The 25198-nt window shown below is 34.1% G+C and overlaps 1 protein-coding gene across 1 annotated transcript in view; it reads left to right on the top strand.

The window, feature by feature from the left end:
* ATR (ATR serine/threonine kinase) overlaps window positions 1-25198 on the top strand; it is a 115129-nt gene that overhangs the window by 9148 nt on the left and 80783 nt on the right. Inside the window, exons 2-16 of the mRNA XM_045539389.1 lie at window positions 3248-3339; window positions 5110-5259; window positions 8345-9219; window positions 9984-10162; window positions 10654-10845; window positions 11874-12064; window positions 12733-12885; window positions 14258-14450; window positions 15042-15304; window positions 16232-16422; window positions 16506-16606; window positions 16807-16978; window positions 18595-18765; window positions 20311-20505; window positions 21759-21944. Coding sequence (XP_045395345.1) covers window positions 3248-3339; window positions 5110-5259; window positions 8345-9219; window positions 9984-10162; window positions 10654-10845; window positions 11874-12064; window positions 12733-12885; window positions 14258-14450; window positions 15042-15304; window positions 16232-16422; window positions 16506-16606; window positions 16807-16978; window positions 18595-18765; window positions 20311-20505; window positions 21759-21944 — 3304 coding nt within the window. The remainder of the gene's footprint in view (window positions 1-3247; window positions 3340-5109; window positions 5260-8344; window positions 9220-9983; window positions 10163-10653; window positions 10846-11873; window positions 12065-12732; window positions 12886-14257; window positions 14451-15041; window positions 15305-16231; window positions 16423-16505; window positions 16607-16806; window positions 16979-18594; window positions 18766-20310; window positions 20506-21758; window positions 21945-25198) is intronic.

Below are 25198 nucleotides of genomic sequence, written 5' to 3'. Positions count from 1 at the left end.
TTCCCAGGCTTCCACTGCTACTAGCTGTTATGACCTTAGACAGGTTATATAATCTCTATGAGTGTCAGTCTCCTCAAATACAAATTAGGATTTAATATCCCTATCTCTATCTTGTTGCTTGTGTATATTAAGTGAAATAAGGGTGGGGTGTGGTGGCTCACACCTGTAATCCCAGCACTTTGGGAGGCTGAAGCAGGAGGATTGCCTGAACCCAGTTGTTTGAGACCAGTATGGGCAACATGGTAAGACCCTGTGTCTTCAAAAGAAAAAAATTAGTTGGGCGTGGTGGCATACACCTGTACTCCCAGCTCCTCAGGAGTCTGTGACAGGAAGATCACTTGAGGCCAGGAGTTTGAAGTTGCAGTGAGCTATGATGAATGATGCCACTCCACTCTAACCTGTGCAACAGAGCAAGATGCTTTCTCAAAAAAAAAAAAAAAAAAAAGAACAGAACAAATATTAATAATAGACAATATATGTAGCCTTGTTTGATAGATATCATATAATGAGAACTTAAATTTGTATCTCTAGGCTAGATATTTCTTGAGTTACAGAAGTTATTTCAGCTGTCATTTGGAAATCCCACTTAGTTCCCTTGAGACCTTAAATATCTCTAAAACTGGTTTGGTTTTCTCTCCAGACTTGTGCTTCCTTGAGTGTTAACTGTTTTGGTTGATAGTCTTACTACAATCTATCCAAAATAGACGTATGGGCTGACTTATCAACTTTCCACCCACTGAACTATTTCTTTCACCTCTTGAGAAACAGTATTCTGATATGTTGCCTGGTACATTACAGGTGTTTCATAAATGTTTGTTGACTGCAAGAAGGGATGATTCCTTATCCTATGTGGTGGAACATAGACTTTCTACTAAATTCTTATATTCTGTTCTGTGCTTGTTTGCAGCAATATCATTTGTTTGTTTGTTTGTTTGTTTGTTTTGGAGACAGAGTCTCGCTCTGTTGCCCAGGCTAGAGTGCCGTGGTGTCAGCCTAGCTCACAGCAACCTCAAACTCCTGGGCTTAGGCAATCCTTCTGCATCAGATTCCCAAGTAGCTGGGACTACAGGCATGCGCCACCATGCCCGGCTAATTTTTTCTATAGATTTTTAGTTGTCCAGCTAATTTCTTTCTATTTTTAGTAGAGCTGGGGTCTTGCTCTTGCTCAGGGTGGTCTCTAACTCCTGACCTCGAGCAATACTTCCGCCTCCCAGAGTGCTAGGATTACAGATGTGAGCCACTGCATCCGCCCTACAGCAAGTCATTGAGCTCAGGTTGAATTCATTCAGGATTCTAGGGTACAATTCTGCTTAATTATTATGTCTCCTCTTAATATTTTTTCTTGATTCGTCTTAGGGCTAAATATATGTATTTTTTCTTAGCATGTTTTTAAGTTTTTATCCTGGAAAATTTCAAACATAACAAAAAAAGAAAATAGTATATTGGTTCCCCATGTACTGATCACCCAGCAATGATGAATTTGTGACCCTCTTCCTCTCAACACAGATTACTGTGAAGCAAATTCCAGACATCATTTCATCCATAAATATCAGTATTTATCTCTAAACGATAAAGACTTTTTAAACATAACCACAATACCATTAACACACCTAAAAATAATAATTTCTTAATGACATCAAGTATCTAGTCAGTGTTCAGCTTTTCCCTGTTGTTTTATATACATGTATTTTGCTGACAGTTTTATTTGAAATCAAAATCCAGTTTAGGATCAATCATTGTAATTGGTTGATACAGCTCTTAAGTCTTAGTCATACAATAGATATCTCCTCCTCCTTTTTTCCTTTGAATTTTTTAAGCACTGACTATGCAGAGAAATCCTTTGAAATTTATTTGTTGAAGAAACTGTATTGTGTAGATTTTCCAAAAGTCTAGATCAGTACTGTTCCATAGAAATAAAATGCAAGCCACATATATAATTAAAATTTTTGTAGTAGCCACAATTAAAAAATAAAAGGAAATAGATAAAATTTATTTTAATATGGGCACATGGGAAGACTGTGTAATCTGATATTTGGCGTGTATGTGAGAGAAGGGGTCTGGGAAAACTTTAAAGGAAGTGATATCTCAGCTGGTATCTAAAGAAAATTGTCCCATACACCTGGAAGAGCTGTCAGTTTCCACTGACCAAATATTTTTCCATTTTTGATCCAAGTTCCCCCAAATTTGGAAAACCTTCCTCTTGTACCAGTCAGTTAAGATTGCTCTGCTAACATTTTGTTTCTACTTCCATTATTTATTATACTATTTATGTCATTAAGGAGAAACTTAATATGCTAAAAACTAAATCTGAGTTTGGTTGTATCGCTTACTAGCTGTGTTTCTTTAGTGGATATTCCTTCAATTCTGGGCATTAGGTTCTCTAACTGTAAAGCAAACAATAAAACTTGGGATGACCATCATAGGGTTGTGGGAGAATCAAATAAGATAATGTCTGTGAAAGTACACTGCAAACTATGAAATGCCATATTAAAAAAAATTTATTTTAATAATATATTATTTAACTCAATACACTCATATGTCACTTAATGACACAAATATGTTCTGAAAAAAATGTGTCCTTAGGCGATTTCATAGTTGTACAACCATCATGGAGTGTACTTACACAAACCTAGATGGTATAGCTTACTACACGCCTAGCCTATTGCTTCTAGGGTACAAACCTGTACAGCATGTTACTATACTGAATGCTGTAGGCAATTTTATTATAACACAATGGTAAGTATTTGTATATCTAAAAATATCTAAACATAGATAAGGTGCAGTAAAAATATAGTATGATCTTACGTGACCACGTTGTTTATGTGGTCTGCCATTGACCGAAACATCATTATGTGGTGCATGACTATATCCAAATATTATCATCTCAAGATGTAGTTAATGAAAAATTATTAATGAGACATTATACTTTTTCTATATTAAGTATTAGAAATCCAAGGTATATCTTGTACTTACAGCATATCTCAATTTGGGCTAACCACATTTCAAATGCTCAATAGCTACATGTGGCTAGTGGCTGCCTATTTAGCAGGGCAGTTCTAGATTTTCAGATTGTATCCCTGTAGTATCATTTAGCATGTTCTTTTTTTTCTTGTAAATATATTTAGATTTTCATTTTTTAAACAAAATACTGTGAATGTTAACATTGAAACTAAACACATTTGATAATTTTTTATAAATGAAATTGTGAGTCTCTTTAAGGATTAAAAACTTTCTATTTGTATTTTAGTGCTGCTCCAGAGGAATATAATACAGTTGTACAGAAGCCAAGACAAATTCTTTGTCAGTTCATTGACCGAATACTTACAGATGTAAATGTTGGTAAGAACCCAATTATGTCTTATATAAACTGTATAAATTAGAGTGTTTTCTTTTCTATATATATAGCATTATACTAGCATTTTTCTCCACATAGTTTTAGATATAGAGTTATTTGTGATAGTTACTATTTTCAAGCAAGTTTGTTAATCAGTATTGCTTGTTGCTTGTTATAAAATGTGATTTACACTTTTAAAATAATTCTGTTTTCCTCTTTATTGTCTAAATTTTCTACTCCTTGCAATGAGTTCTTCAATATCAGATATTATACTTAAAAAATATTTGGCCAGTTCTAATCATGAGAACCCTATTTTAGTTAGGTCTTGTGCCAGTGGTAGAGATACAGCAAATGCCACAAAATACTCTTTAAATAAGAGTTTGTGCCTTTGCCTGTAGGAGGTAATAGGATCCTGTGAGTTATTGAATAACTATTTGCCTGTTTGTGCCAATCTAATAGACAAAATATTACCAACTAGGCAAAATGGTGTCACATCTGTCATATCTGTTGAAATTACATGGAAGGGTAATATAGAGTGGCATATGGCTCAGGGTTTATAATTTTGATTCCAAATTTGGCATAGACAGATTTTATGACTTATAGCCATTTAGCTTTCTTTTTCTTTCTTTTTTTTTTTTTTTTTGGAAACAAGGTCTCAAATGGCATCATCAGAGCTCACCACAATCCTCCTGCCTCAGTGTCCCAAGCAGCTGGGGCTACAGGCACACGCCACCACAGTTGGCTAATTTTTCTGTTTTTTTGTAGAGACAGGGTCTCGCTATGTTGCTCAGGCTGGTCTCGAACTCCAGGCCTCAAGCAGTTGTTCTGCCTCAGCCTGCCAAAGTGCTAAGATTAGAGGAATGAGCCAACGTGCCTGGCCCTAGATTTCTTTTTCAGTCAGTACAATTACAAGTTGCTGAAAAATAACAAAGGACTACTGAATACTTGCAAGATGTATTTTCATATGGTACCACTTTCTGTGTGTACTACCTGCCCTTTCCCTCTCTGCTTGACCAAGTCCTTATCTAGGAGTAAGTTCTTTCACAGTGTCTTCCCGGACACCTATTTTTCCTTATTCTGGATTTGTGCAGTTACCATGTTTTGTTATAATTAATAGTTTATTTGTTTGACTCCCTCACTGCATTGTGAGATTCTTTTTTTTTTTTTTTTTTTTTTTTTGAATCAGAGTCTCACTCTGTTGCCCGGGCTAGAGTGAGTGTTGTGGCATCAGCCTAGCTCACAGCAACCTCAAACTCCTGGACTCAAGTGATCCTACTGCCTCAACCGCCCGAGTAGCTGGGACTACAGGCATGCGCCACCATGCCTGGCTAATTTTTCTATATATATTTTAGCTGTCCATATAATTTCTTTCTATTTTTAGTAGAGACGGGGTCTCGCTCTTGCTCAGGCTGGTCTCGAACTCCTGAGCTCAAACAATCCGCCCGCCTCAGCCTCCCAGAGTGCTAGGATTATAGGCATGAGCCACCACGCCCGGCCGAGATTCTTTGTTTTAATACTCAGATTTTAGCACAGTGCCTGGCATGTTGTAGGCCTAAAGTACATGTTTGGTAAATGGATGTATATATAATATTAATAGATGAATACAAATGATTTTTAAGCCTTTAAAATTAGGTAAGATTGTAGTGTTTAGTCTCATCAATTTAGCGTGAGCACTGTGCTGGCCACAATTCTGGTCACCATAGTCTGGTTTATTAACAAAAGCACTGTTTTTTGATTTGTTATGAGTCTTTAAAATGAATCTTTTATTGTTTTAGTTGCTCTGGAACTTGTAAAGAAAACTGACTCTCAGCCAACTTCTGTGATGTTACTTGACTTCATTCAGCATATTATGAAATCCTCCCCGCTTATGTTTGTAAATGTGAATGGAAACCATGGGCAAAATGAGGCCAAAGGCAGTTGTATTGGTAAGTGCTAGCATTCATGCATTCATTTGCAGTCTCTTTTATGAAATCTACCTCTTCTTTTCTGAAATATCACACATACATGATTATACTTCTTTGGGTCAACTTTGCTAGAAATTGGGGGAGTGAAATGGTAATGGTTATTTTTATTTCATGTATCTTTACTGGTTTTTTGTTTGTTTTTGAGACAGTCTTGCTCTGTTGCTCAGGCTGGAGTGCAGTGGCACAATGATAGCTTACTGCAACCTCCAAGTCCCTGATGTGAGTGATCCTCCTGGCTCAACCTCCCAAATAACTAGGAATACAGATGTGTATGCCACCATGCCCAGCTTATTTTCTAAAAATTTTTTGTAGAGACAAGGTCTCACTATGTTGTCCAGGCTTGTCTTGAACTCCTGGCCTCAAGCTATTCTGGCCTCCCAAAGTGCTAGGATAACAAATGTGAGCCATTATGCCTGGCCAGTTTTCTTTTTATTATTATGTACTGGGTACTTAGAATAGAAGAGAAGTAATCAAATTTGTTTATTTGCCACTGAACACTTTGACACAGTTTTCTTTTTTCTGTTTTTGGTAATCTCTTTCTTTGAGATCAGATATTGGAAAACTACAGCTTATAGGCCAGCTGCCTATTTTTTTAAACAAAGTTTTATTGAAACACAGCCATGCTCATTCATTTACTAATTGTCCGTAACTACTACAAAGGCAACTTGGGCATTTAAGCCAAAAATATTTACTATGTGGCCCTTTAAGAAAAAATTTACTAACCCCTGTTCTATATGTTGAAGCTTTTTACTAGGCTTATTCCTTATTGCTCCTACTACTTTTGTCCCTTTTTTGGTCTCTTTATAAAGAGATGCAAAGCAAACATTTTTTTCCTTTGTAATGGATAAAGTATTTAAAAATTTTTTGCTTGAAATTCAAGACTTAACTTTGATAGCATGTCCTCCAAGAAGTCTTTTCTAACCACTATTTCTGATTGCCTAGGAATAACTTGGTTACTCCTCCTTTATGTTCTCTTAGTACTAAGTCTTCTGTATTTCCTCTGTAATTGAGGTTATTAAACTGTATTGCAATCACATGTTTATCTATATTCTTTACTACAGTATTTTTTAAACCCAGTAGGGGGTTATGAAATTGCTTTAAGGAGTTATCGGCATTTGAAACAGGAAGAAATAGACTGGAAAATATCATAGTACATTGTATGTAATAAGAGTAGTACTGTTTCATGAAACTTTTGTTTCATATATTCAAACAAAATAAATACATATGTATAGTGTGGTCATGATATAAAATATATTTCTTTGTTGCAGTCAAAAAGTTCAAGAGACTATATACTGTGGGATTCATGAGAATAGGACTAATTTATTCTTGTGTACCTGAGACAGAGTTGCCACTCAAATTTTTATTAGGAGTGATAATAGCTACCATTTATTGAACATTTATTGTACTTTGGGAACTATATTGAATATTTCACATATATTATCTTATTTGATCCTCACAATAACTCATAACATAATTATTATCATTTGCCTTTCATGATGAAGTTACAGAGGTTCAGAGAAATGAAAAGTTCACACATATGGTAAATGGAAAGCTGGGATCATGTCTGTCTGACTCCAAAGTTGATACAGGCATACCTCAGAAATATTGTGGGTTCGGTTCCAGACCTCGCAGTAACATGAATATCTCAGTGAAGTGAGTCACACGAACTTTTTGGTTTCCCAGTGCATATAATAAAAGTTATGTTTACTTTATACTGTAAAGTCTATTAAGTGTGCAATAACATTATGTCTAAAAAATGTACATACCTTAGTTTAAAAGTATTTTATTGCTAAAAAATGCTAACAATCATCTGAGCTTTCAGTAAGTCATAATTTTTTTGCTTTTGTAGGATCTTTCCTTGATGTTGAAGACCTTGCTCTGGATGAGGCTTTGGCTTAAGGGAATGTTGTGGCTGGTTTGATCTTCTATCCAGACCACTAAAATATTCTCTGTATCAGCAATAAGGCTGTTTCATTTTATTATCATTGGTGTGTTCACTGGAGTAGCATTTTTAATTTCCTTCAAGAATTTTTCTTTGCGGCCGGGTGCGGTAGCTCATGCCTGTAATCCTGGCACTCTGGGAGGCCGAGGTGGGAGGATCGCTCGAGGTTAGGAGTTCAAGACCAGCCTGAGCAAGAGTGAGAACCCATCTCTACTAAAAATAGAAAGAAATGATTTGGACAGCTAAAAATCTATATAGAAAAAATTAGCCGGGCATGGTGGCGCATGCCTGTAAGTCCCAGCTGCTCGGTAGGCTGAGGCAGAAGGATTGCTTGAGCCCAGGAGTTTGAGGTTGCTGTGAGCTGGGCTGACGCCACGGCACTCTAGCCCAGACAACAGAGCGAGCCTCTGTCTCAAAAACAAAAAAAAAAAATGAATTTTTCTTTGCATTCACAACTTGGCTAACTATTCAGTGAAAGAGGCCTACCTTTCGGCCTGTCTCAGCTTTTGACATGCCTTATGAGACATGTGACTTTCAGTTGAAGATTTAGAGGATTGTAGGATTATGAACTGAACTAATTTCAGTATTGTTGTGTCTCAGGGAATAGGGAGGCATAAGGAGAGGAAGAGAGATGGGGGAACCACCAGTGAGTGGAGTAGTCAGAACACAAATGACATTTATCAACTAAGTTCACCATCTCATATGGGTGTGATTCATGGTGCCCCCAAACAATTACAGTAGTCACAATACAGATCACTGATTATAGATCACCACAACAGATATAATAATAATAAAAAAGTTTTGAAATATTGTGAGAATTACCAAAATGTTACACAGAGACACAACGTGAGTACATGCTGTTGGAAAAATGGTCAGCACAGGGTTGCCACAAACCTACAATTTGTAAAAAAATGTAGTATCTGTGAAGCACAATAAAATGAGGTATGCCTGTATTCTAAACTATTATAACATGTTTCCATTGTGAAGGGAATGTTTTACACTATTTTGTTTTAACTATTTTGTTAGTGAAGTTTATACCTTAAAAATCAATCATTAAGCATTTAGCAGATTAATTTTTAATATCCTTTTTTGTTTATTTTGAAGAATTCAGTAATTGGATCATAACGAGACTTCTACGGATTGCAGCCACTCCATCCTGTCACATGTTACACAAGAAAATTTGTGAAGTCATCTGCTCATTACTATTTCTTTTTAAAAGCAAGAGTCCTGCTATTTTTGGGGTACTCACAAAGGAATTATTATATCTTTTTGAAGACTTGATTTACCTCCACAGAAGAAATGCAGTGGCACATGTGGAATGGCCAGTGGTTGTTACCCGATTTTTAAGTCAATTAGATGAACACATGGGATATTTACAACCAGCTCCTTTGCAGTTCATAAACATGCAAAGTTTAGAATTTATTGAAGTCACTTTATTAACAGTTCTTATTCGTATTATTGCAATTGTGTTTTTTAGAAGGCAAGAACTCCTACTTTGGCAGATAGGTTGTGTTCTGTTAGAGTATGGTAGTCCAAAAATTAAATCCTTAGCAATTAGCCTTTTAACTGAACTTTTTGAGCTTGGAGGCTTACCAGCACAACCAGCCAGCACTTTTTTTAGCTCATTTCTGGACTTACTAAAACACCTTGTAGAAATGGATACTGACCAACTGAAACTCTATGAAGAGCCATTATCAAAGCTGATAAAGACCCTCTTCCCCTTTGAAGCAGAAGCTTATAGAAATATTGAACCTGTCTATTTAAATATGCTGCTGGAAAAACTCAGTGTCATGTTTGAAGATGGTGTGCTTATGCGGCTTAAGTCTGATTTGCTAAAAACAGCTTTGTGCCATATACTGCAGTATTTCCTTAAATTTGTGCCAGCTGGGTATGAATCTGCTTTACAAGTCAGGAAGGTCTATGTGAGAAATATTTGTAAAGCTCTTGTGGATGTGCTTGGAATTCAGGTAGATGCAGAGGTAAGTTGTTTTTAAGATTACTTGTTATGTATTTTGTTAATTTAAGTGTATGCATAAGTGTAAGATGTAATAATGAGAAAATAGAATGTCTTTAATAATAACATTATTCAAGAAAAATGATTTTCATAGTCTAGTCTGGCTCCCTATTATGGATTTTTCTTTTGATTTCAGAAGGATTTGTTCACTAAGTTGGTAATGAACAGCAATGGAGTAGAATATTTTAAAGTAGAATTTGTGAAGTATATTAATTAAAAGGATGCCAGTTATCAACTTAATTGCAGACACTTTGATCACTCACATAGATTTTATGTTTGACAGGTTATAATCAATCACTGTTAGAAACCTATGAATAATTAGTCATACCAAATTGTGGCCTTTTCCTATTTGGACAGGCAATACAATACAACAGTCAGATATGCAGTAACTTGATTAAACATTTTAATTTATCTTATCTATAAGTCTTGCCTGATTTGTAGTATGAAAAACATTAGTAATTCCCCTACAGAATTTTTCTGTGTAGCATTTTGATACATGTTATAGAGAAAAGGTTTTGTCATAAGCCTAAGACTATAGAACCATAGTTGATATTAATACATAGACTGTGAAATAATATAGGTTAATTTAGGTGTCTGTTTTGCTTTATGAAACTCTGAAAATAGTTTACCTTATTAGAAAACATATAATTAACACCTAATGCATTCTTGCCGACTATGAATAATATAAATATATTTAACTATTTTTTTAAATTATTTTTGTTTTCTCAGTACTTGTTGGGCCCACTTTATGCAGCCTTGAAAATGGAAAGTATGGAAATCATTGAGGAGATTGAATGCCAAACTCAACAGGAAAACCTCAGCAGTAATTGTGATGGTATATCACCCAAAAGGCGTCGGCTCAGCTTGTCTCTAAACTCTTCAAAAAGAGCATCAAAACAGACTGAGGAGTATGATGGTCTTCATTCAGTTTATATTTAGTTATTTAATAAAACTTTATTCATTTTTTAAAATCAACTTCAGTTAACTGCTTTGATTTAAATACATAAAGAATACCTTTCTAAATGTAGTCAAAGGAATGCATAAAATATTTTAGTAGTTCTTGTAGACTATTTTAGTATAAAACATTTCATGGCTAAATATAGTTACTTTTCATGCTTTTACATGCCTAATTTAACTTTTTAATATATGAAAAATCTGAGACTATACATCTGTCAGCAGTTTTAAAAATATTAACAACTAAACTGTTTTTTCTAATGTAGCCAAAGAATTGCCATATTTCAGTCAACCCTGAATGTTGTTTTAATTGTTATTTTAAATCTTAGTATAAATTTTAGTAGTTGATATTACATGGTATGTTTTGTTTTAAATATGTTTTATGTTTGAACCAAATATATATTGAATATGAATATCTGTCTACTGTGGTTATAATTCATTATAGAATTAAACATGTGGATATGAGCAAAAAGAGCATATTATGGAGTGCACTGAAACAGAAAGCTGAATCTCTTCAGATTTTCCTTGAATACAGCAGCCTAAAGAATCCTGTAATTCAGACTTTAGAAGGAATTGCTGTTATCTTACAACTGACTGCTCTGTGTACTGTTCACTGTTCTCATCAAAATGTAGACTGGTAAAACAACTTCTTGGGTTTTTTGGGTGGGTTTTTTGTATGGAACTCAGATTTAGTGTTTACTTGTTACTCACTTGATTAATGTAGCCTTAGAATACAAACTTATCAGTGAGGTAGATAAGAAATTAATTTGCTGTTGAATGCCTGATAAATGCTAGGCATTGTGCTAACCACTGTACATACCTCATTTAATCTTTATAACAATCTTTTGAGGTAAATGCTATTATGCCTATTTTACAAATTAGAAATTGAGGCTCAGAGAAGTTAAGGTTCTTTTTTGTCTGAAGCCTAAACTGACTTCCATGATTAAAGAGTACCAGAATACATTTATGTACAACTCAAAAGTCAGTGTTCTTTTGATTCTATTCCATTTCTTCCTTTGATAATAAGAGTAGGAATTTAGGACTTGTTAGAGGTAGATTTTTGGTTCAGTATTCTTAAAATAGGTTAATATTTCTATCAGGTGAGACAAGCAAAATGTGAACTCTGAAGATTCAGTCTTATTTTTACTGCTACATTTCAGACCAGCATTCATTGTTAATTTTTTCATGATCATTTGTTCTGTATTTTCTTACTCTTTTGACTAGCCAATATAAAGTTATTAAGGTGATTTTAAAGAAACTATGTTAATTCAGATTCCATTACATTTGGAATTTGAGAGAACTTAAAGGAATAGATAATTAGGCTGAAGTCTACTCTTGTCCTACTATAGTATGAAGAAAGGGCTTACTAAGCCAGTTAGTAATTACATAGGCATGTCTTCCGTCATTTTTAAACCTGGTGATGCCACATTTAGGTATCCTAGATTAATTTTAATTCCCAAATCCTAAGAGTGATTTAAGCCAACATAAAGAGATTAAATTAAAAATAATAATGATGTATTAATTGAGTTGCATATTTGCTTTAAATTGGTTTAAGATTATAGATTAGTTTGGTATTCACAATTTTTTGCTTTACTACAATATTAGATTTGACTGTAACAAAATTCATCTTAATTCCAATGTCTTTAAAAAATGTACTCACTGCAGCCATAATTTCAAGGACTGTCTGCACAAGTCTAAGAAGAAACCTTTAGTAGTGATAACTTGGATGTCATTGGATTTTTACCCAAAAGTGCTTAAGAGCTGTAGGAGTTTGTTAGAATCTGTTCAGAAACCTGACCTGGAGGCAGTCATTGATAATGTGATGAAAATTTATGATGCTTTGATTTACATGCAAGGTGAGTACAAATAAGCAATAGATCAGAGTAACCTTTAAAGATAATCAGTATAGAAATAGGCTTTCTTTTTTGCCTGAAACCTAAATGCACAAGTGTTTGGAATACCTCGTTTTTTTCTTTTTTTTAATTTCAGTTCTATTAAACTTGTCAGTAATTTCTGAGTTCCAAATTTATTTGTGTAATATTTTGATTTATTATTCTTCAGTCAATAGAAATTATGACTTTTAAGTTTTTTGATTTAGAAATTTGAAGATCCTTCTTTAAAAAATGCATAGGTTCATATTTTTATAAAGTCACATTTAATTTCTTTGGGTGCATAGACCTCAAACCATCATTCCTGGATCTCTATGTAAAGAATCCCTGTTTAGGCTGGACGTGGTGGCTCGTGCCTATAATCCTAGCACTCTGGGAGGCTGAGGCAGGAGGATCGCTTAAGCCCAGGAGTTTGAGGTTGCAGTGAGCTGGGATGATGCCACTGCACTGAGTGAGATGGTCTCAAAAAAAAGAATCCCTGTTTATAGAATGTTCATTATAATCCCACTTGATGTTTCAAGTGTCTATATTTTTATTTTAAAAAGGACTTGAGTTAGATATGATTAAGGAAAAATATTAAAATAAAAATATAAAAAATATAAAAAATATTAACGACCTATTGTGTGTTTCTATAGTAGAAATTTCATTTGAAGATCATATTCTGGAAGATTTATGTGGAATGCTCTCAGTTCCGTGGATTTATTCCCATTCTGATGATGACTGTTTAAAGTTGACCACATTTGCCACTAATCTTCTAACACTGAGCCAGAGGATTTCAGATAGCTACTGTAAGTGGTCACAGAATTATATCTATGTGTGTAGTTTGTTTTATTTTGTCTTAATTCGTCTCTATATAGGACTTCTAACGTGTATCATTTATATGTTTTCAATAATTAAAAGAGGAGTACATTTTTAATAATTAAAAATGGAATTACATAAGTAAAAAGTAATAAATGAAATCCTGCACTCATATATTACATTTCCTTTCTTTCTATAAAAAGTTTGAAGTATATCCTTACATATCTTTACTTTCATTTAATAAAATTATGAAATATTTGAGAAATACAAAAAAAGAATGGACAATAATGCACCAAACACTCTTACACCAACTTCCCAGTTTAAAAAATAAAAATGTTAGAGATATAATGGAAGCCCTTTAATTGTTGCTCTTTAATTTCATTTCCCTTATTCTTTCCCGAGAGATTACTGTTCTGAATTTGGTGTGATTGATTATTCTGATGAATGATGTATTACTTTTACTATATATGTATTTATCCCTAAATAATACATGGAATTGATTTATTTGCCTCTTGTAACTTGCATTTTGTTAGCCAGGATTATCTTCATGAGACTTACCTATGGTGATATGTATAGCTCTAGTATGTTATTGAAACTTCTGAATAGTAGCCAACTATATAGATAGACACTATTTATCAGGCCTCCTGTTGGTAGACAATCAAGTTATTTCCAATTTTTTCACAATTACAAACAAAATTTCATTGAATATTTTTATAAATGACACTTTAGTCATTCCAAGGCATTGCTGTTTGAAAAGTGTGGTCTGTAGCATTGCCACCATTTAGGAACTTGTTAGAGATGGAGAATCTCATACTCCACTCAGACCTACTGAATCAGAATCTGCATTTTAACAAGATATTAATAGGTGATTCATATGCATATTAAAGTTTGAGAAGCACTATTTTAAGGTATCTTCCTAGGAGTGAAATTGTTGGGTTATAGGGCTTGTACACCCTCAACTCTGTTCTGCTGTATTGTTCTCCAAAGATGTGCCAACTTACACTCCTGTTAGCAGAATATAAGAGTTCCTATTGATCTGCATCCTCACTGACACTTGGCAGACTTTAAAATTTTTTCTATCTAGAAAAAAGAAAAAATATCATGGAATTAACCTTCTTCTTCTTAGTATTTTTTTTTTTTTTTTTTTGCTATCTGATGGGAGTGATTTTCAATTTGCCTTTCCCTGATTATTTAGTAAGGTTGTATATAGACCTTTTTCAGTGTACTTGCTTTATTTTCTGAAAAAGGAGCTTTTAATTAAATTAGATATTAGATATATTTTAAATGTGCTTTGACTTTATAATGTATGTATATAAAATTAACACTATTAGAAATGTTGTTTAATAGACTTTATTTTTTTAGCACCACAGGCACAGTCACAATGTGTATTTCTTCTAACCCTGCTTCCAAGAAGAATATTCCTTGAATGGAGAACAGCAGTGTACAACTGGGCCCTGCAGAGCTCCCATGAAGTAATCCGGGCTAGTTGTGTTAATGGATTTTTTATCTTATTGCAGCAGCAGAATTCTTGTAGCAGAGTTCCCAAGATCTTGATGTATGTATTAAGATTTTCTTTTTTTTTTTGAGACAGAGTGTCCCTTTGTTGCCCTGGCTAGAGTGAGTGCCGTGGCATCAGCCTAGCTCACAGTAACCTCAAACTCCTGGGCTCAAGTGATCCTCCTGCCTCAGCCTCCCGAGTAGCTGGGACTACAGACATGCGCCACCATCCCCGGCTAATTTTTTTTTTTCTATATTTATTTTAGTTGGCCAGCTAATTTCTTTCTATTTTTAGTAGAGACCGGGTCTCACTCTTGCTCAGGCTGGTCTTGAACTCCTGACCTCGAGCAATCCGCCCGCCTCAGCCTCCCAGAGTGCTAGGATTACAGGCGTGAGCCACCGCGCCCAGCCTGTATTAAGATTTTTAATTTGAATATATCACTTTGAAAGATCATAATTCTCTGGCTATATATGCAAAGTTATGTTTATTACTGAGTATGTAGAACAAATGTTGCTTTTAGTTTTAGAATATAAAATTTTTTCCTTCTAGATTTTGTTTTACCAGTACTTTTGTCCCAAAGTAAGCAAGACTATTTAGACCACAAAATTAAGCAAGAAGGTTTAGTGTTTTTTCCTTTTTTTCTCCCAGAGATAAAGTCAAAGATGATTCTGACATTGTCAAGAAAGAATTTGCCTCTATACTCGGTCAACTTGTCTGTAGTCTTCATGGCATGTTTTATTTGACAAGTTCTTTAATGGAACCTTTCTCTGTACATGAACATGTGGACCTCTTGTGTAAGAATTTAAAAGCCACTTCTCAACATGAGTGTTCATCTTCTCGATTAAAAGCTTCTATTTGCAAGCCATTCCTTTTCCTATTGAAAAAAAAAACACCTAGTCTGGTAAAACTTGGTAAGTGATTATGCTTAATTTAATATTTGAAAACCTATTTAAGTTCTGTTTTTCAAATCAGTGATAGAATTAGCCTGAAGCCTGAAAAAATTATAGCAAGTTACATGCTTGATAGATTCAATGCTCAGTAATGATTACATATAAATGGGTTGAATGGTATTAGATTGTATCACAGAACCAGTAAGAGAAGTGATTTTGGGATTTTTAAGATACTCTTGTAATTTGACAGCCTAATAGGGCATACCTTGATGGCTGGTTCAAAATTGTTAAGTTCAGTATTCTGTTATCTTCTTCAGTGATACCAGAGACCTTTTTAATGCATCCCCTTTCCCCACCTTGGACCTTCAGAACTTCAAATAGTTAGATTACCTTACCCAAGTGAGGATCACACATTATATCTTCTTGACCACTTTCCAGTGGTAATGGAGTATGAGTTTATTGGGAGCATGAGATTTACACAAATACTTGGAAGATCCATTTGTTTAGGTAGTGAGTTGAAATTGTTCTCAACAAAGCATTAGATGATAAATGGTTTCTAAGACTCCCTAAATCTTGTAAGGTTAATAATAAGGCTAAAATCTTAGTTCAGTGTTCTTTGGGTTAGTGAAGTGTGCTTTTAAGTCTGTCTTGGTAACATAGTGGTCTACAGAATCTAAAAGAGACTAGTTATTTTATAACTTAAAAAATTCCGAAATTTATTTTAGATTTATGTCATTTATGACTTATTAAGCACAAATTTAAATTTATAACTATCCATTTTTATAACTATCCATTTTTATTCCCTAAAATTTTGTGTACTATACATACTTAAATATTAAATATTGACAATTTAAGGCAATTTAGGATTCTTTGTGGCATATTATTTATTAATAATATTTTTACAGTACAACTTTGATGTTTAATGTGTTAAATTAGATACTCTTTTAGCTTTCATAGATAATCTACCTCATCTTTGTAAGCATCTTGATTTTAGAGAAGATGAAACAGATGTAAAAGCAGTTCTTGGAACTTTATTAAATTTAATGGAAGATCCAGACAAGGACGTTAGAGTGTCTTTTAGTGGAAATATCAAGCATATATTGGAATCCTTGGACTCTGAAGATGGATTTATAAAAGAGGTTGATAATTTTTATTTTTAACATTTAGATTTTCACAAACCTAGCTCTAAAAATTTCTTAACCATTTACTTTTATTGTTCTAGCTTTTTGTCTTAAGAATGAAGGAAGCATATACACATGCCCAAATATCAAGAAATATTGAGTTGAAGGATACGTTGATTCTTACAACAGGAGATATTGGAAGGTATACTTGGTTAGCTTTTGTATTCTTCTTTATTTATTTTGGCTATTCTCCATTTTTATTTGCCTGGTGTTAGAAATGGTGATATGAGATATATGATAATATAGAAAAAAATGTGATTCTACATGCATGTATTTATGGATTTCTATTTGTTTCTAAGTCATTGATTATACGTCTGTGTGTGTGTGTGTTTTTAATTTCAGGGCAGCAAAAGGAGATTTGGTACCTTTTGCACTCTTGCACCTATTGCACTGTTTGTTATCCAAGTCAGCATCTGTCTCTGGAGCAGCATACACAGAAATTAGAGCTCTGGTTGCAGCTAAAAGTGTTAAATTGCAAAACTTCTTCAGCCAGTATAAAAAACCCATCTGTCAGGTAAGAGTCAGCATTTGTCTTAACTATAGACAATAGCAGTACTTCACAATAGTTAAAAAAAAAAGGACATTTATACATGTTTTATTTTGCTTGCTTTAAAAGATCATTTTTTAAAATGATGTATTTATTTAAGAGAACTGGAATTTTGCCAGTTTTGTACCTTAGGGTATTGGTCTGAAGACAAAGATTATAAATGGAAGAGAGGGGAAACCATTTCAAAATAATGTATTTAATTATTATACTCTTTTAGGGAGTTGTCTTTCTTTTTTAGCCTTATAGTGATAAACTCTTTTATGCCTTGATATTATCTATATGGCACTTTGTTTAAATATTATATATTCAATTAATAGCTGAAAAGCTAGGCTGTATTTGTTTTTTTATTTTATTTTTTATTTCAGCATATTATGGAGGTATACAAATGTTTAGGTTACATATATTGCCTTTGCCTGACCCAAGTCAGAGCTTAAAGCATGTCCTTCCCCTAGACAGTGCGCACCGCACCCATCCCTTCCTCCCCCTTCCCACCTGCCTGACACCCGATGAATGTCACTACTATATGTGCACATAAATGTTGATCAGTTAATACCAATTTGATGGTGAGTACATGTGGTGCTTGTTTTCCATTCTTGTGATACTTCATTTAGTAGAATGGGCTTTAGCTCCATCCAGGATAATACAAGAGGTGCTATATCAGCATCATTTTTTATTGCTGAGTTGAATTCCATAGTATACATATACCACATTTTATTAATCCACTCGTGCATTGGTAGGCACTTGAGTTCTTTCCACATCTTTGCAATTGTAAATTGTGCTGCTATAAACATTCTAGTGCAGATGTCTTTTTTATAGAATGTCTTTTTTTCCTTTGGGTAGATGCCCAGTAATGGGATTGTTGGATCAAGTGGTATTGTTCTACTTGTAGCTCTTTGAGGTATCTCCATATTGCTTTCCACAGGGGTTGTACTAGTTTGCAGTCCCACCAGCAGTGTATGAGTGTTCCTGTCTCTCCATATCCATATCAACATTTGTTGTTTTGGGACTTTTTGGTAAAAGCCATTCTCACTGGAGTTAAGTGATAATCTCATTGTGGTTTTGATTTGCATTTCGCTGCTGATTAGAGATGTTGAACTTTTATCATGTTTGTTGGCCATTAGTCTGTCTTCTTTTGAAAAGTTTCTGTTCATGTCCTTTGCCCACTTTTTAATGGGTTGTTTGATTTTTTCTTACTGATTTTCCTGAGTTCTATATAGATTCTAGTTATCAGCCCTGTATCGGATGTATAGCATGCAAATATTTTCTCCCATTCTGTAGGTTGTCTGCTCTAGTGATAGTTTCCTTGGCTGTGCAGTAGGCTGTATTAAAATAGTGGCTTTACCCTGTATTTGTGGTAAAATCCTTAGCATGATATTTCAGTTTCATAACTAAGCCTGGTTACTTCATCTGTAAAAGGGTGATTATGATGTAATCAACCTCATTAAGGTTGTTATAAAAATTAAATGAACCATTTCAGCTAATATAGATCATTGTTTGATACTGTCTTTTATGTTACCTTAAAAAGTATTAGTTAAAATTTCTTCCTTATGTGAAAACTAAGAATAAAATTGTTTTTGCTCTAGTTTTTGGTAGAATCCCTCCACTCCAGTCAGATGACAGCACTTCCTAGTACTCCATGCCAGAATGCTGAGATGAGAAAACAAGACGTAGCACACCAGAGAGAAATGGCTTTAAATACCTTGTCTGAAATTGCCAACGTTTTTGACTTTCCTGATCTTAATCGTTTTCTTACCGTAAGTTGAAATATATGGTTCACTTAATTGAGGTTTGCAATTCAATATTTTGTTCATTCCATTCTAGATTTTGACTTTCATGTGAGATTATTCTTACACTATAAAACTTAAGTTCATGCTGATTTCAGTCATTGTTCTGTATGGTTAGCTGTTCTGAAAAGTTAATGCTAACTGAATAATGCTAATCAGTTCAGTGAACTATTTGAACCCTTGTGTCTTTAGTGCTGTGATTGGTTCTATTGGTAATTCAAAGTCTAATATGATCATTTCTACCCCTAAGGACGTGGAGTAATAAAGTACAAAACTCTAGTGGTATAGAAGATGATCTGTTTTGAATTCAAATGACATACTTTATAGTATGGTGTGGTTTAGGACACCTTCGAAAAGTCTTTGGGGCTGAAATTTAAAAGATGATGGAGTACATTATCCTCCTACCTTCTCCAAAGATAAAGTTTATCATAACTCTTAATTTATAAATTATAATGACAATTCATACAGAATTTTTACTTACAGTATTGCTTATAAATTGGTCAATACTAGAAGGAAATATGAGAGTATATGGGAAGGACCACAAAAATATTCATACTTTTTCACTCAGTAATTCCACTCTGGGGACCATAAAGTACAAATGTTTATTTCAACATTATATAAGTAGCAAAACAAAACAAAAATGAAACCCTGAGCCAAAACTAAATGACTTTTCAAAGGCTTCTTAAACCATTCCATACTTCAGAGTACATCATAGGATATTAGGTAACCTATTAACATAACAATTAGGACAACTTTGTAGAAACTACCTTATAATATTATTTTATACAGCAGTCTTATAGTGTTAATATTAAGTTGAAAGTCATAATATAAGTAAGGTATAAACATCGCTTAGGGCAGAGTCTTGGTGTTCACTATCACATCTGCAGTGCTTAGGATAGTGATTGACATGGTAAGTATTCATTAGATACATATAGAATGAATAAATGAAATTATTTTATCTTTGCATTTTGTATATATCTTATGAACAACATCTTAAAGGAAGTGGACTAAAATGAAAACAGATTTGTTGCAGTATTGGGGTGGTGGATGTGTTAAAAGGTTTTTTATTTTTAACATTGCTGTATCAACTCTTTAAAAAATGTTTTTTAAATTGCATTTATGGTTACTCTTCCTTATTCTTTAAATACAAGTTCAAATATATCAGTTCTGGGATTTCTACTTTACAGCATGAAAATACTTTAACACTCCTGAGAAATTATCTTCTTTACTTTTATATTTGCTTACTTACTGTCTGTTTCAACACCTTTTTACAGTATAAACTCTGTGCCACCAGGCATCTTGCCTATTTTGTTCACTGCTATGCCTGCAGTGCCTGAATCATAGTAGATGCTCAGTAAATATCTGTTGGTGAATAAATGGTAAATATGAATTCAAATATAAGTCATGGGGACTCCAAATTTGTATGGTATTTAAAGATATTTTTGCACATAGCTTATGTGGTATTTTATCAGCCAAACAAATGTACTTTTTGGTAATTGTGGCATTCTTTTTCAGAGGACATTACAAGTTCTACTACCTGATCTGGCTGCCAAAGCAAGCCCTGCAGCTTCTGCTCTCATTCGAACTTTAGGAAAACAATTAAATGTCAATCGTAGAGAGATTTTAATAAATAACTTCAAATATATTTTTTCCCATCTGGTCTGTTCCTGTTCTAAAGATGAATTAGAACGTGCCCTTCATTATCTGAAGGTAATTGAATATTTGTATATGTTTTACTTTTTTGTATAAATTAGTATTATATTAATAGTAAGGCTATTGTAACAGTCTTATAGGAAGGAAGGCAAATAATTTACAGCCTATCCTGAAGAATATAAGTTTAAATGTTATGTTAAATAATCTTTGTCCTGGGAGCATATTAAATGGAATTCTTCTTTTATTATTTTCTTTGATTATTTCTCCATAATGGGATATGGTAGTCATCCCTTCATGGATGAGGTTCTCAGCTGATTTCATTAGTATTTTTCATTTGCTTGGAACTTTAAGTTGACTGAAAAGATATAGGTTATTTTATCTGTAGGAAAAGGTAACCACCTCCAACTGTGTTATAACATCTGTGTTTAGTTACTTGGTGCTCTGATTACAGTTTGGCCCAGTTTCTTGCTAGTTTTTAAATTTAAAATTATAGCTTGTGCTTCTTTTTTGATGTCATATTAACAGTATCTTTGAGGAATGTGAGATTATACAGGAACAGGAAAACCTGCCAGAAACATCCATATAACTTTATTGCTTTCTCTGATGTTAATTTATTTCTCTTGTTTCATAATATACCAAGAGCAGATCTCTTTCCACATGAGTTACTGAATATTGAATGTATTTATTCATCTTGAGAAAGTAAATCTGTATATTGTGAAGGTAGAATGATAATAAGTATTTATGAAGTGCTTACTACATGTCAGAAACTGTGCTAAATAATTTATATTGATCATTTCACTTAATCCTCACAGTTACCCAATGAGAGAAAGTTACTATTATTTTTTTATTTTGCAGATGAGGAATCTAGGCAGAGGGAAGCTAGATTAGGTAACTTGTCCAAGTCACAGCGCAACTAGTAAGTGACAGCTAAGATATAACTAAAGGAATCTGACCAGAATGACTGCTTTAAGCCACTATAATGTATTTCCTCCCAGAGGTTATGTGTCTATAAATATTGAATTGATGATATTATAATATGTTAGAGAAAACTAGGACTTTCTTTTTTAAATTTTATTTCAAAATAAAATCATATCACTTCATTACCTAAAACCCATGGGAGACCTATCAGGAGAGAATAAGATTAGAATACTTTTCGGCTGCCTTTTCTTAGTACTGTTATTAAATCCTATCATCTAGTGTAGGGCTCCTGATTTACTAATAGCATGTTAAAATCAATATACTTATTTCTAGGATGTTAGTATGAAGAAAAAAACTTTTTTTAACTTTTTTAAAATATGTCTTTGATTTAGAATGAAACAGAAATCGAACTGGGGAGCCTGTTGAGACAGGATTTCCAAGGATTGCATAATGAATTATTGCTGCGTATTGGAGAACACTATCAACAGGTTTTCAATGGTTTGTCAATACTTGCCTCGTTTGCATCTGGTGATGATCCATATCAAGGCCCACGAGATATCACATCACCTGAACTGATGGTAAGGAATATGTTCAGTGGATTTTTTTGTTTATTTTTCTTTTTTGTAGCTTAATTATGAAATTGAAGAAACTGATTTTTTTTTTTTTCATTTTCCAACTGGTAGAGATTTGTTCAATTTTAAGTTGATATTATTATTTTCAGAAAGGTTGATTTAAATTGCATGGTCACAGTAAGGCATTAACAACATATATTAGCATTGAAAAATGTAGATTTTAAATGGTTTTGGAAGATTTTATTTTTTCACTAAGTAAAAATATTGAAGGTTATTTTTCTCCACTGCTTTTAAACTGTACATATATTAGAACATTTTTGTATCTCTCACTTCACTCTTCCCGCCCCTGAACTACCCCTTCCTTGACACAGCAAACTGAACTTATCACTTCTAACTATAGTTTAAACCATTGTTGGATTGAAGGGAAGTTCAAAGATATGTTATCCCTTGTTGTCTTTCTCTACCTTAAATTTGTATCTGAAATTACTTTACTATTTTCTATCTTTATCTGAAAAAATATGTAAATCCTCAGACTTACAATTTTTTTTCTTTCCTTCTTTTTTTTTTAAGTTTTAAATTTTTTTATTTTGAGACAGTCTCTCGCTATAATGCCCAGGCTGGTCTATAACTCCTGGGTTCAAGAGATCCTCCTGCTTCAGCCTTCTGAGTATCTGGGATATTTTTTCCTTTTGATTGCCCTCATTCCTTTAAGAGACTTAAAGGACTATCAGCAAAATATCTTGAGAGAGGTTTCTGTCTCTGCTTTCTCATTTCCCATTAAATGAATCCATTCTAGTCTGTTTCTGTTCTCACTATTTTATGAAATTCTTTTTGTCAGGGTCACCAGCAGTCTTCCTGCTATTAAATATCATGGTCACTTCTCCGTCCGTATCTTATTCAACCCTTTTAGTAGCATTCGGCACACTTGACCATCCCTTCCCATGTGGTGTCTATGATGCCACATTGTCGTGATTTTTTTTTTTTTTTCACTCATTCTTAGTTTTGTTTACTGGCTCTTTCCAGTAAAGGAGGATAATAATTTCTAGAGGATATTATTTACTTTATCTTCTAAGTATTAGAATGATTCAGGACCATATAATTGGCTCTTTCCCCCCATCTCCATTCTCTTCTTAAATTACCTCATTTGGTCCTTTTCTTTAGCATGATTTTATAATTGAAATTTTAGTCCAGACCTCCCCGGAGTTTTGGACTTGTGGGTTTATATAAGTTAGGTCCGGGGAAGAAGCAGATGGCACACAAAAAATATTTAAGTGAAAATAATTTAACAAAGGGGCTATTTTCAATGTCATGGGCAAGGTTAAGGAACCCAGGAACTATGAACAGCACAAAACTTAATGCTCCCCTTAGTTCTGGGAAAGAGGAAGAAATAATTTTACTATAACCTGATTGAAAACTAGAATCGCGAGAAGAGTCCTTTCCTTATAGAGTGATGTAGCTACTACCAAAACTACCTCAAAACATAGAGGGAGCAAGAAATATAAATACCACACTCTCTCATATTACCCTCTGTTCTATTGGTGCTTCCTGTTGACTGAATTCAGTGGGAAGTCAAAAGGCACAGGATCCTAAGTGATGCAGTCTGATCAGCCTCCCAGGCACAGAGCAAGGCAGAAGAGGGCAGAGAATGGATCTGAGGGTGAGAGGAAGGCAGAGACTATTCAGCTTCCTTTTTCTTTTTTTTTGAGACAGGGTCTTGCTCTGTTGCCCAGACTAGAATGAGGTGGTGTCATCATAGCTCACAGCAACCTCAAACTCCTGGGCTCAAGTGATCCTTCTACCTCAGCCTCCAGAGAAGCTGGGACTATAGGCACGTACCACCATGCCTGGCTAGATTTTCTATTTTTTGTAGAGACAGGATCTTGCTATGTTTCTCAGGCTGGTCTCCAACTCCTGGCCTCAAGTGATCCTCCCACCTCCATCTCCCAAAGTGTTGGGATTATAGGCATGAGCCACTGTACCTGGCCTCAACTTCCTTTTTGTCATCTCTGTTTACCTGTCTTATAAGCATTTCAAGCAAGACTAAACATAACATGTTCATTAGAAATTTTTATTTTCTTTCCTTAACTTGGTTTTCCACTGGTCTTCCCTGTTTCAGGAAGTAGTGCCACTATCTGCCCATTTGCTTGAGTCAAAACCTGGGAAGCACTCATGTGCCCTCCATTTCCTTCACCGTTTATAATCATACTATGGGCAAGTCCTATCAAGTCTATGTCCAAAATATATCTTTCTGTCTCTGATGCCGCCACCCTCATACAAATAACCATTTTATCTTTCTCTGAGACAAGTCTGAAAGCCTCCTAAGTGTTCTTTCTTTTCATTCTCCTCACTCTGCAATCAATTATGTACAGAGCATTTGGGGTGCTCTTTTCGAACTCATAGAATTTCCCTGCTTAAATTCCTTCTCTGGTTTTCATTGCTCTTAAAATAAAATCTATGAGGCCATACATGATCTGCCTACCTTTCTACTCTGGTATTGTACTGCTTTTTTCTTCATTTCTCCCTATGTTTCAGCACTATTTCCTTTGTGTTTCTTACACATGCCAAGGTTTTCTGCTTCAGAGTCTTTGCTCTAGATGGTCTCTCTACTTGGAATAATCTCCTGGATCTTTCTTTCTTTCTTTTTTTTTTTTTTTTTAAGGCAATGTAAGGCTTGTATTTCGGCTTGAGTCCAAAGAAATAAAATTCTCTAACTATGAGGCTAAAGTTGTTTGCCTAATTTTAATTTTGAAAAGTCCACTCCATTTAAAAAATAATGAATTTGCTTTTGTTAAAGCTAGATCATTAGTGTAACAATTAGGCAGCTGCTTCCTGGGTCTTTCTCATTCTTTAGATTTCAGAGTTTCCTGAATACCCAATATCTAAACTCTCTTATCCCATTTCTTACCTATCACGTGATCATATTTATTTTCTTGTAGCATTATCACAACTTAGTTTACATATTTACTTATTGTCTTTCACTGATATTAGTCTATCATGTAAGCTATTGGGAGAGAATGACTTTGCTTATCTTGGACACCTGTACCCAGCACAGTATTCTAAGCATACATAATGAGTATTTGGTGAGTGATAGATGAATGAACTCAAAGAATTGTTAGTCAAAATGCTAAAACTTTAAAATTAGAATGTTAACATAGGTTGTGTGTGTGCCCTCTGTATCTGCTTTTTATTTAAGAATCATAGGCTGGAACCACACAATTAGTGAATTGTGACTTATTATGCCAAAGTTGAATCTCAATCCA

Source organism: Lemur catta, chromosome 1 (assembly GCF_020740605.2).
Source record: "Lemur catta isolate mLemCat1 chromosome 1, mLemCat1.pri, whole genome shotgun sequence".
NCBI lineage: Eukaryota > Metazoa > Chordata > Mammalia > Primates > Lemuridae > Lemur > Lemur catta.
The sequence above is the reverse complement of the archived record's forward strand: the minus strand, read 5'-3'. Positions and strand labels throughout refer to the sequence as shown.